General features: G+C 34.8%; 1 protein-coding gene across 2 annotated transcripts in view; it reads right to left on the minus strand.

Annotated features, from left to right (window-relative positions):
* Sos (Son of sevenless guanine nucleotide exchange factor) overlaps nucleotides 1-12725 on the minus strand; it is a 530159-nt gene that overhangs the window by 204402 nt on the left and 313032 nt on the right. For both annotated transcript variants that reach the window (XM_089247363.1, XM_089247362.1), the window contains one exon: nucleotides 1183-1266. In XM_089247363.1, the coding sequence (XP_089103489.1) occupies nucleotides 1183-1266 (84 nt within the window). The remainder of the gene's footprint in view (nucleotides 1-1182; nucleotides 1267-12725) is intronic.

A 12725-nucleotide genomic window follows, 5' to 3' on the forward strand; every position in this document is an offset into this window, starting at 1 on the left:
GTATGGCCCATTTTAGTTTGAAGTTCCTTGGAGTTGAGCAGCCAAACATCAAACTATTTTAAAATGTCGAATTTCCGATTAGATGGAAAATGTTGACAGATCCATATATCCATGGAAGTGAGCGTGAATGTAAATAGTTCAGACTTTTAATTGTTCAGTTGGCCATCTAAACCGCTTTGATAACACGAAATTCTATGAAAAACGTCTTATACTCTTAGAGAATCAACTGCTTTGAGATCAAAAACCAATTTCATGACGAGAGTTCTTTTCATTCGTTAATATTAGAACGAAATGATCTCGAAGACATTCCAATGCAGATAAAGCAGCAATTTTCAATAGTTTTATGTCCTTACAGACCAAAAAGTGAAAATTCGTTTATAATGAGAAGTACATTGCAACGAAAAATTTTCTACTGTGATTTTGTAAAGGGGTGTTCTGTTCCCAACTAAAACTAACACCCCCTAAATTTTGCTGCCCGGGGCAGTTGCCTTCTCTGCCCCCCTCTAGTCCCGGCCCTGCTGATAGCAAACATGTACACTAATTAGTTCTTTCTTAAAGAGAAAAATCTTTCAACAACGGAACTCAATACATCATCTACTTTTTGCTTAGATATAGAAACTAAAAGCAAAACAAACAAGTATAGGACGACGTTTCACATAAGGTTTAAATAACACTTCTTTTTTCCTTCTGTTAAATCTTGAAATGAGTACCGTAAGATTGCTTGAGACTATAGCAGCAGTAATGTTATGATAGTATAATATTTCTTCTCAAGCATAATTTTGAATAAAAACAACGGATTTTTTACAAAAGCTTTTTTTTGGAAAATGTCTGTGGAAAAGGGGGAATGGATAATTTTCAAAAAAGTTTGTCATATGGTTTTCGCATTTATACGATGCGTCGTATCAATGAGGCTCAATTATTTGACCCTGAGCCCCCCAACATTTTCGATAAGTTTATGCCTATGATCTAAACTACAAACACAGCAATATAAAAATTGAAAAAAAGTTCAGCTAAAGAAATGGAGATTAAAAAATTTCTGGTAAAGGTAACAGAAAAAAAAAAAAAGGTATTGAATAGGCTGGGCATTATTAACCACATGAGCTAGAAATTAACTTAGCAAATTCAATAAGCCGTAGCTTTATGCAGGTAATTTATAATAGCCATTGAAAAGTGTATTTGTACCTGTAATCTTTCTGTGATGGCAACTGCAATGGATGTTTTTTCTCTTCTTCCATGATTATGATGTCGAGAGTCCGTTCTAACATACTGAAAAAAACCAAAAGTGAAGTGAATTTGCGAATATTGAAACTAGCGTTTCTTTATTTCTTTGCCAAATGTTTCTGAATGTTACAGAAAAAGTTGCCCCTTTATTACCTCCCTCCCAGTTCTGACCCTGGTAGGTTGTTAAGAAGTTTTAAGCTATTTTTTTGTGTTTGACATACCAATAAGTTCAATTTGATAAAATAATTAGAGAAGAAAAGAGGTTCAATAGGAGGAGTTTTCACGGCTATAGAGCATTGGTCCAGGCAGAATTAAACCATACATTGGCGGTCTGCACCTATAGTAATTATTTTCAATGTTGACAAAGTGATTTTCCCTAAATATTAGATAAGATTGAAGACAAAATTGGAAATGTGTTGGTAAGTAAGATAAGCGGGGATGTGTTTGTTGTGTATAGTAACTGCAGGCTTATGTTCCATGGGACTAGCGTAGAGTTGTGAATTAATCAAGAGTAACCCAAGCCAGTGTGTTCTGGTATTGTTGTTCACAACTCTACACAAGTTCTATGCAATATATCCACAGTTACTATAAATGACATAAGAATTATAGCTTTGTAATCAGTCATATCTGGTAGTCAATGAGATCACTTCATGGCCACTGAAAATGTCTACTGCAGGCACAGAGGAAATGCCAGGTTTAATTCAGCAGGCAGGACCAGACTGATTTTATGGAGCCCTGGGTGAAAAACATATTGGGGGCAAGGGCGTAGCGAGGGGAGGAAAAAGATGGCTAAATCTGTTATTCTATCACTTTGGTCCCATCCCCTCCGCAAAAAATTTCTCGCTACCGGCCTGTTGGAGGGCTCCCTCGACTATGGTCGAAGAAGAGGTTTACTACATCGGCAACTATAGTACATGTTGTTTGTAAACACATCAAAAAAGTATATGCATTATTTTAAATGAGAAATGTAATGCAAAATTCTCTGTGAAACATATATTACAACAAAGGTTTTTTTGCACTCATATGAGGAAAATCATTGATCAACAAAATCTAATTTTTGAGTTATCTCAGCTTCAACGCACAAAAAAACTAAAGTTGACAATTTTTCTTGTAAAAGACTTGAATGAACTGATGGTTTTATCCTTTTTACTAACAAGAATGATATTTCTCTAGAACAGTTTGATATTGGTGATGTTGTCAATGATGATTCAATGCTGTCTCTCAGCATTTGGACGTGTCTTTTCTCAATTTTTAGCCTCATTTAACACTAGAACCGCGGAGTGGGTCAATTTGACCCAAATCAAAATTCGTTTTCATTTATCTTAAAAACTTACACGCAGATGTTAAAAAAATTTCGTGACTTTTCATGATATTATATACAAATACAAATACAACGCCACAACAGACAAAATGCCCAACGAGGTGGCTGATAAAAAGATGCCCATAAAAATATGGATGTCACATATTTCAAAAATACAGCAACCCAATTAAAAATGCAATTAACACAATATCAATTCACGAACATTTTATCATCTTCACATTTCGTGTTTCAGAGGTATAAGCACTTATATCTAGAGCCGCGGTTTGGGTCATTTTGACCCAACGTACTATTCTATAGGAAAAAAAGGGTGCAGCATTTCCTTGGAAGTGGTTACCCTTTCTAAAAGTATGTGTAAATGAAGACAGTGAAGAATAAAGGTCTTTCAAGGTCAAGGCCAATTCATTGTCAGAGCAGATTATCTTTTTTTCAATGGGGTAATGGCACCAGTAGAGCTAAATATGTTTTTCCTTTGTAAACTTGAATACCTGGAATTCTGACGGGACTCAGTGAAGATTTTAGGAGAGTGAAAGCTTAACTCCAGAAAAAACGTGTAGTTGAAATTTCTGTAGGCAAACGATGTCACAGAAAAAGAGTAATTTTCTAGTTTGCACCAAGTATGTTTTGCACGGATTTCAAAACCTCGGGTATCAGTGTCCAACGAATCTCTCTCTTTCAGAGCACATAGTGATGCAACTGATCAAGCCATTTGAGAACAAGGGCAGAAATGCATCAACCGACACTGTTTTTTGTCACTACACTGAAGCTGGCTCAAATGCTAAAAGCCAAAAAATACGAGCTTAGTAGAGACGATGAGACTAAATCGAAGAGCAATATTATCTCACACAATAAAGATAGTGAAAATACAGTTGTATGGAACAATGATGCCACAATGACAATTTATCAAGGAAAGAACAATATAAGTTTTTCATTACTCAGCACGCTTCATCTGGCAGTCAATATTGGAAGTAGTTAGCTTCAAAAAGCTTCCTCATACACACAGAAACTATTTCACACTACAATTCAACAAAGTGTAACGATCGTAGTTGTAGCCATCAAATGCCCAGAAAATATTCGGCATCATAGACGTTTTCTATAACACCCTGGATCTCACTATAAAAATATTCCTGTATTTTGTATAGAGCAGTACAGAAGGCCAGAACTATTTTTTGAAAGCAGTTCCTCTAAAATCTTATTGAAGAGCTGCGTTCATCATACGTGTTGCCCTTGCGCAAAAGGAAACGTTCGTGCGCTCTTGATCATGTATCTGTTCGTGAGCGATCAAAATAATAATAGTAATAAATAAAAATAAACGAGTCTTATATGTCAGGTAACATAAAAATGTGGAAACAAAACTGTTAATTTTTGCATGGGTTGTGCAAATGTGCAAGAATATTCAAAAAAAAATTTCCTCAACTGCTCATCATAAATTCCACTATCAGTAAGAAATCAATACTTATTTGACAGAATCATATTATAGACTTTTTCATGCTTAATTTGACGTGCTTATTTTACATCTATGTCATATTATGGGATTACTGAAAAATCTTTTTGGACTGAATAGAGTAAATAATGTATACTAAATCTTATTTTTACTGAATTACATAATTTTTTTAGCTAATTTTGAAGCCCATTTTATATTCATAAACAAATATAATTTCCCATTATGAATACGCAATTAAACAACATTGATTAAGAGTAGGGAGAAACCTAGAAACCAAAAATAAATATCCTGTTTTCGCTATGAAACACTGTTTTTTCGAAGTTTGGGTCAATTTGACCCAGGCCGCGGTTCTAGGTATACCGAAAGTGCAGCGGTTCTAGTGTTAAATTTTGTGGTATTATGTCACTAACTTGAACCAAGGATGAAAATTGTTGCAGTTCATTTGAAAAAAAGTTTGCAAGATCAGATGCATAAAGTTTTGCATTGCAAATATACAAAATTTTCATGAAGATTTGAGGATTTCATGTTGATATGACATCGTTGTTTCATACATTGTTTTGCAATCAAAAAGATGTGAAATTGAGGAATTGAACAAAAGACTGACATTGAAACATATTTTTGCCATGGAGTTATTACTGCAATAGATACATTATACATGCTGTGTAAAGTCTATTACTGATTGATATAACATTAAAATTGATATTTAATAGGGTTTGCTAATGATGGGTACTTTAGAAATATCATGATGTGATTCAGAAAAATTCTTTGATTTTCCAAAACTTCACCAAATAAAATTGATAAAAACTGAGTAAAGTACATACTGTTATAAATTTAGGGGGGGGGGCTAAAAATGTGGGCGCTGGGCAAATGCTCATGTTGCCTATGCAGAAATCTGGTCCTGTATATATGGACCATGGCTCTATAGCAGGGAAAATATTTCTAATAAGTTTAATTTGATCTGTAATGGTCCCAATTATATTGCAGCTGGGTACCCTAACCTATTTAAAATTACATTATTAATAGAGTTTTGGATTTATTGGTAAATCATGAAGTCACATATTAATTTCTAAACATTAAAAAAAGGGAAAAATACTTCTGGAAATGTGAACATTTGACTTTAGATGTAACATACAAATATTTTCTGATGATAAAAAAAGGGAAATAAACGTAAGCAAATAATGAAAAAAAAATTATATATACAGTTGAATCCTGTTTTAACGAATACCGTTATAGCAAAAATCTCGTTTTAACGAACACTTTTCTAATCCCCCAAATAAGTTTACATAGAAACAATGCTAGGTAACATGGAATTCCTTTATAATGAAATTTCGTTTTAATGAAGTGACTCCTTCAGTCTCTTGGCGTTCATTATAATGGGATTCGACTGTATATACAGTGAAACCTGTCCAAGACACTGTATGAGATGGAAACCTGTCTGATACACTGTATGAGATGGAAACTTGTCTAAGACACTGTATGAGATGGAAACCTGTCTAAGACACTGTATGAGATGGAAACCTGTCTTAAGCGGAACAAATATATAGTCTAGTGAATTATTAATGCTTTTTCAATATTAAGAAACTTCGTTAATACGGAAACTGTCTAACACAGAAATGGATGACATATTTAGTCTATTTGTAGACACAAAACCTGCTAAAACATAAAAAATGTTTGTCCAAATGCAAGTTTTTGTCCTTTGGATGGGAGGAAAATGTTACGTCGTTCTGATCCCCTTTTTGTTAGGTGAACAATCTTTCACTTCTTGCAGAAACAATGAATGCTTATTATCTATCTGAACTGGTTCTGGGGATTGGGCTTGAGAGGAAGCGGATTTACAAGTCAAAATTTAGTAAAAGTTTGTTTAGCATTTGATTTATGATGGAAATGGTGACTTTGGTTAGAAAACACCCCTATTTCTTGGAAAAAGTTAGATAATTTCAGGAGACAGTAATACAAGAGGGATACTGAATTATTGTTCATAAATTAGCTACTGCAGAGATTTTCATTCAGTGCAGAGATGGCACTGACGTCTGCTGAAGGAGTTGGCTAAGAGCCTGACCTCTTGAATGTTTCTACCAGGCTGTTTCAATCCATATATGTCCTTGAGAAGGTGATGAACCACTTCTCCAGATGGTAATGATAATCCCTTTTCTTTGGAGACTTCCCCAAGGTCTTTAAAAATTTCCATGTAAGGGTCTTCTTACAAATGACCTTGGCAACAACAGCATCTACATCAACAATTGACCAATTGTTCAATGTTGCAAGGGAGATATGAAGAATTTTTAAGATTTCATCTCGAACTGCTGGTGAAAATGTCTCCTTGTAATCTATAAAAACTTTTTTGCAAACAACCCTTTGCTACCAGTCCAGCTTTGTAGTGTTCCTTTGATTCATCTGGGGTTTACTTGATCCAGAACATTGATTTTGTTTTGATAGTTCCTCTACCTCGAGAAGTAGAGCCTATTTCCGATGTTTTGTTTCTATAATGAGAATCCAGTTCTTCTTTGATAACCCCTTTCCCTTAGGCGTGGTTTACTGCTTCTTCATATGAAGATGGAATATGTAATTCATCGATATCCTCTTCGAATACAGTCGACATCATCAAATGGCATTGATGAGATATTCTTGACAGTTCTTAGTCTGATAAGTATGCCAGTTTCTCCAGTTATCGAGCAGATCATCTGACATCATCATTTGGACTAGAGAAATTAGAGTTATTTCTATTTTCGTATCGATTTCTGATGCAGCTAAAGTGGTCATTTCAACAGCAAGAGCTATTCCTTTTTGTAGTAACACTGGAAAAATTAAATGTTATTATAGAGCTGCAGACCAGCTTCAGATGTGATCCCATTGTCACATCCATTTATTTTTTGGAACACAACATCTCTGGCTTCTGTGATCTTGTGTGTTTCAGGATCCAACAGCCTGTATCCTTAGCTGTCCATAGAATATCTGACAAATATATTTTCATTTGCCTTTTCATCCCACTTCTTATGTTGATTTTCAACATAATGCGACTGAAATCCCAACATTCAAATATTTTCAAGTGGCTCAGGCCTGGATTTTCTCCTGTCCACACCTCGAATGGAGGCCTTGAAGTCTACAAATTTGGCAAAAGTACTATCTCCCAACTTCAGGAATAAAACAAAACTCATTCTTGTTTTGTCATCAATTACAGTAATGAAATATTTTGCTCCACCTATGGATGCTAAACCTAGCCACAATTTTATTGCTTAATTTATCAACCGATTTACAACTTTTAACATTGAAAACTGCTCATATATCTCGTTTCTCTGCAAGGTACTTCACTGAAATCAAGTTAGCAGTAAGTTTTGGCACATATAGAACATTGGTAAGTGACCTCAATTATCTGGCTATTTCTTTCAATATTTAGCGTGACCTTACCTTGATCTTCGCTGAAAACCGTGGTCCCACCAGTTTTGATCAGGAATGGTCGTGTTGCATTTCAATAAAGTCCTTGAGAAGACTTTTATGGCATGTTATATGTCTATTGGCTACAGAATCGATGATCTATGGATCATTGCTGTGTTTTCCAGACTGAGTTGTTAACACCCAAGCTTCTTTCTTCATTGGATTGGAATTATTAGTATTCTGTTCCCAATGTTCTGGTTTGGGTGGCAAAACCTCTGTTTATGTCCACTTGACTGATGATTTTCCATTTTACTAAAATTCAACCAACAATTTTTCACATATCTTTAGCAGTGTCATAAGCTTGAATCTCTTTTATTACGTTACTGGAAATTCTGCTTACAATGGCAGGTTATACTTTTTGATCACCTACTGAGTCATAGTTGACATCTGTTGTGCATGCTTCATACAAGTCCCTGTCCCCCAAGTGATACTGTAGCGTAAATTCCCACTTGGCTTAATTCACTCGTCCTCAAAGCTTTTCAAAATTACCCAGGACTGTACTAGGCAGTATCGGCAATAACATACTTTATGGTGTGGCTCTGTTACCTTCACCACTGAGAGAAAATATCCTCTGAGTTTGACAACTACTTTCTGATTTTTTTAGGCTTAACTTATCTGACGCTTGATTTCAGCAGTTTTAGCAAAAGATTCATGCTCACACCTGAACAGCGGTTTCACATCTAGGTAACTCATAACCTGTTAAATATCTCATGAGTTAGCTACACTCAGAGTGGCCTAAATAACTTGAATACATGAACATATGTTTTAAGAAATGAACATCGTCCAAGAAGATAAACAAAACAGCAGCGCCAACCAAACATAAAAACAATATAGTTTCCAAGAGAGTTGTTCATGACTGTGGCATGTGAAATCATTTCAAATTCAATTTCTTAAACACATAAGACTTCGGAAGTCCTAATAATATTAAAAGTGCAACTTCCCTACGCATGAAAGCATAGCTGACATTACACAATTTCAATATAAATCCACCAACATGCCACAGTATGACTGAACAGATTCATCTGGACTCACTGTGGTGTTGAGAAATGTTTTCATGAGCAACAGTATATATGCAAAAGTCTGAACCTTGTATGCATTTCTTGAAGAACTTCCCAGGTGTCCCTGGCACAAGAGCAGTCCCCAATGTCATCTAGATATGTGCATTCTACAATAAGAACCATGAAAGATAAAGCTTCACATTTTTTCTCTCATTTTCAGACATTTCCCATACCATATCCAGGGTCAACTGCTTCCCAGCACCATTTTTGGGACCATCATGGTGTGGGCATGAATCAACTATGACAGGGGTTCTTAAACTTTTTTTCACCCGCAGCACCTTTTTTCCCTAATCAATACTTATTCGTGGCTCCCCAGAGCAGTTTAACAAAGAATCTCTTCAAAAAATCATTGTCAGTGCCGCAGTTGAGCAGCGCTCCTGACAAAGATAATAACCAAAGCTTCTTTGTCAATCTGGGAGTATCCTTGTTCTGATTTCATCGGTGTATGAGAAGCAAAGGCAATTGGTGTTTTTTGTTCCATCAGGTAAGACATGTGATAGAACTGTCCTTATTTCCAATGAAGAAGCATCGGAAGATAGGGTAAAAGGCAGGATCAATGCATGAAATTTGTTTCGAGTAAATTTCCTCCTTGATTTTCTTGATTGTAGTTTCACACTTTTTAGACCAAAGTGACAGAACATCTTTTTTTGTCAGCTCATTGAGAGGATCAGAAGGGAGAGAGAGAGAGAGGATTTGGACAGAATTTCTACGGGAAATTTTGTCGAAATCATCACTCCCAGAAAATTTTTTTTGGTGCTAGAATTTTCAAAATTACCTCAATTCTCTCATTTGTTTCACTTAAGCCGCTTTTATCGATTTTGTGGCATAAGAAATTTATTTCTTTTTTGAAAAAAAAAACATTTCAGATTTAATTTTTTTTCTTTTTTGAAAAATTTCACCAAAGCCAAGAGATGTGATTCATCATTTATTCCAGTCACTCTGGCATCATCCATCAGGGTCAGTGCCAGGTATGAGGAAATGAGGCATTTATTGCGACAGATTTATGATGACTGTTTTCACACTCAAAAACTTTTATGCGTTTAAATAATTTTGAAGAGGGGAAGTGTGAGAGGATAAATAAGCACAGGTAAATGCAATGCTATTCAACTCTTTCCTATTTAATGCTTAATTCATCTCAAAACACCACCTCTCTTGCACTTCCAAAACGTGCCTGCCACCTGTCTCTAGAGAAGAAAAAATCTGTCTCTGAAAAAATAAATAGGTTCCTTCTCTTTTTTCTTAAGAATCGTTTCACTCTTTATTAACATTTTTCCAATCAATTTTCTTTTCTTTAGTTGAATCGCCCAGCACAAGCTTGGATTTCTTGTTCATTTTAAGAGAAATGCCTCTTTCAGCCAACACCATACTAGAAGTATCTCTAGTGTGGTGCTGTATTGGCTCTGGAATGTTCTGACTGCCCATTTCTATATATTTCATACCTGTATCTGTTCTTTATATCAGAGGTTCCAACATTAGATTTATCATGGAACCCTTGATACTTATAAGCATGGCTCCCACATCCTAGAGCAGGGCCCCTTTAGGCTGGGATCTTTTGCGGGACCCCCGACCACACTTTCACGGGCACCTTTATGATGAATTTATAGCGTGAAAAAGCAAAACCATTGACTGTACCCAGATTCAACCCAGATTTTCACCATTTAAAAATGGTGAAAATCGTCCCAGGCCCCAGGGCTGGAGCCTTGTCAGCCCACCTGTTGTGGGGGTCATGCTTATAAGGCTGTTTAGCTGAACCCTTGATAATAATGAATCTGTTCTACAGAACTGATGGAAATAAAACTTCATCGGAAAAAATGTCAAGAAAATATTGAAAAAAATTACACAGTGCAGTATTACATTACATGTGAGAAAGACATCAATGAACTAGAACCAGTTCCTCCATGTATCAGATTAAACGGTTAAAATTCTTCAATCAAAATTAGCGACTAGATTTTGATTAATGTACCGCATGTAACAAGCAATATTATGATACTGGCTATAATACCCGGCGCTGCCTGGGTTTTCTTTAATGAGGCTTTTTGGATCACGGTGATATCTCCCTCTTCTTTGAGATACATGCAAACTGTATTAACCAATATGGCGACTTCCTGCACGACTAATGAAATAAACAATTCTAGATTTTAAGAAACGTAGACATGTATATATTTTTTCCCTTTTTTTAAGAGGCACTAAGTATTTCAATTCCCCCCCCCTCCCCCGAACTTCAAGTCATCCATCTGCCTGTTTCAGCTTTCAAAAATGGTTAATTAAAACTGTGGAATTTTTTCGATGTACTTTTTACGGGGCTATAATTGATTTCAAAATATCCTAACCCACATTAATTTATGATTGAATATCAAATAACAATATGGAGAGATTAATTTTCATACTTGAGAATATATAAATATAAAAAGTTGAAATCAATGTTATTGCATGAATATCCAACTCAAACGTAAAAGTCTGGCCAATTACTTCATATTTAATTTTCTGGGCTTCATATCTCTAAGCAAACTCAATATTTCAAAAATTGACAATTTTTAAAATTACTGATGTGACAAAAAACCCCACCAAATTTCCGCATTTCTACAGTAAAATCGGCAATTTTAACACTGATTTCTATGAGGATCACACTTTTCCTGATCCTCAAAGCGATGCTGAAGATGATTATGACGTCATTCAAAAACCTTATTACTAGGAGTATTGAAAATGTGCCAAACCATTATAAAAAGGCATAAATATTATACATATACTGACAGCCTTGAAGAAATGACAAACCATTGTAAAGGCATATACACGTCTTAAATGCATTGCTAGGGAACCATGGTAACCAAAGTAAACGTTCGGAAAGTGATTGTTGACGTCCAAAAACCATTGATGCGCGACAGTTTTTTGCCCATTTGGTGCATTTGCCCTGCTCTGGGGAGATTTTAAAGTAGCCTATTGTTCAAGTCAGTATATCATTTGGTATATACGCAAAATTTGGCAACGATCGGTCTAAAATTGTAGATTTGTATAAAGAACATACATACACAGATATACAGAAAATCAATTTTATATGTATAGATTAGCTAATATTTTATAAGCAATAATATTAATTGAATTATCAAGTTTGCCTCAAAATTATAACAGTTGCTATTTGTACACAGTAAAACAACATTAGTAAAATTAAAAGTGTAGCAACCCTCAGCTTTCTTTTTTTTTTATTGCAATCACGGGAAGCCTACGATGGCTACACTTTGCGAGTTTTACTAACATTGTTCTACCAAATGCATATAACAACTGTTAAAATTTTGAGGCAAACTTGATAATTTAACTAATATCATTGCTTATAAAATATTAACTAATATTATTGCTTATAAAATATTAACTAATATTATTGCTTATAAAATATTAACTAATATTATTGCTTATAAAATATTAACTAATATTATTGCTTATAAAATATTAACTAATATTATTGCTTATAAAATATTAACTAATATTATTGCTTATAAAATATTAACTAATATTATTGCCTATAAAATATTAACTAATATTATTGCTTATAAAATATTAACTAATATTATTGCTTATAAAATATTAACTAATATTATTGCTTATAAAATATTAACTAATATTATTGCTTATAAAATATTAACTAATATCATATGATATTGCTTGTTCAATGCGGCAAATTAATGAAAATTCGGTAGCTAAATTTCAAAGAATTTTGACAGCTTTATTTGATAGGTGGTGGAAGGGGCTTCTGCTCATTGATGTTTCTCCCATGTAATAAAGGAGGATTCTAAATTCATGGGGCAAACTTTAAGAGGTGATATAAGACAACTGAAAACAAACATTTTTCATCATATAATGTGCGATCAAATAGCAACAGCAAAGGAGGTCGAGAGTATTTTTGGAGAGTACACAACAGCACTTCATCAAAAATAAACATCATATTTTCCAGAGGGATTTGCTATGATACGTTACATCACCCATTCGTGGGTGAATATGCATTTTTGGATTGGATTGGAGTTTGTTTTTTATTGGTGCAAGGACCATCAAGGTTTATGCAGTGCCAAACAATGATCATGTGGTACAATGACTGGTGGTAGAATTTGCATTACCCAAGTTGCATCATAAGAAAACCTACCACATTACAATACCCTGCGCCCTGGTCACGAACATTGGCGTACACAAGATCGGCCTGTAGAAAGGGGGGGGGGGGGAGAACACAAGGAATCTCTCCCAGAGAAATTTTGAGGTACTAATCTTC

Source organism: Pholcus phalangioides, unplaced genomic scaffold (assembly GCF_987345545.1).
Source record: "Pholcus phalangioides strain wild (caught in Gottingen) unplaced genomic scaffold, Ppha-v1.0 ptg000003l_1, whole genome shotgun sequence".
NCBI lineage: Eukaryota > Metazoa > Arthropoda > Arachnida > Araneae > Pholcidae > Pholcus > Pholcus phalangioides.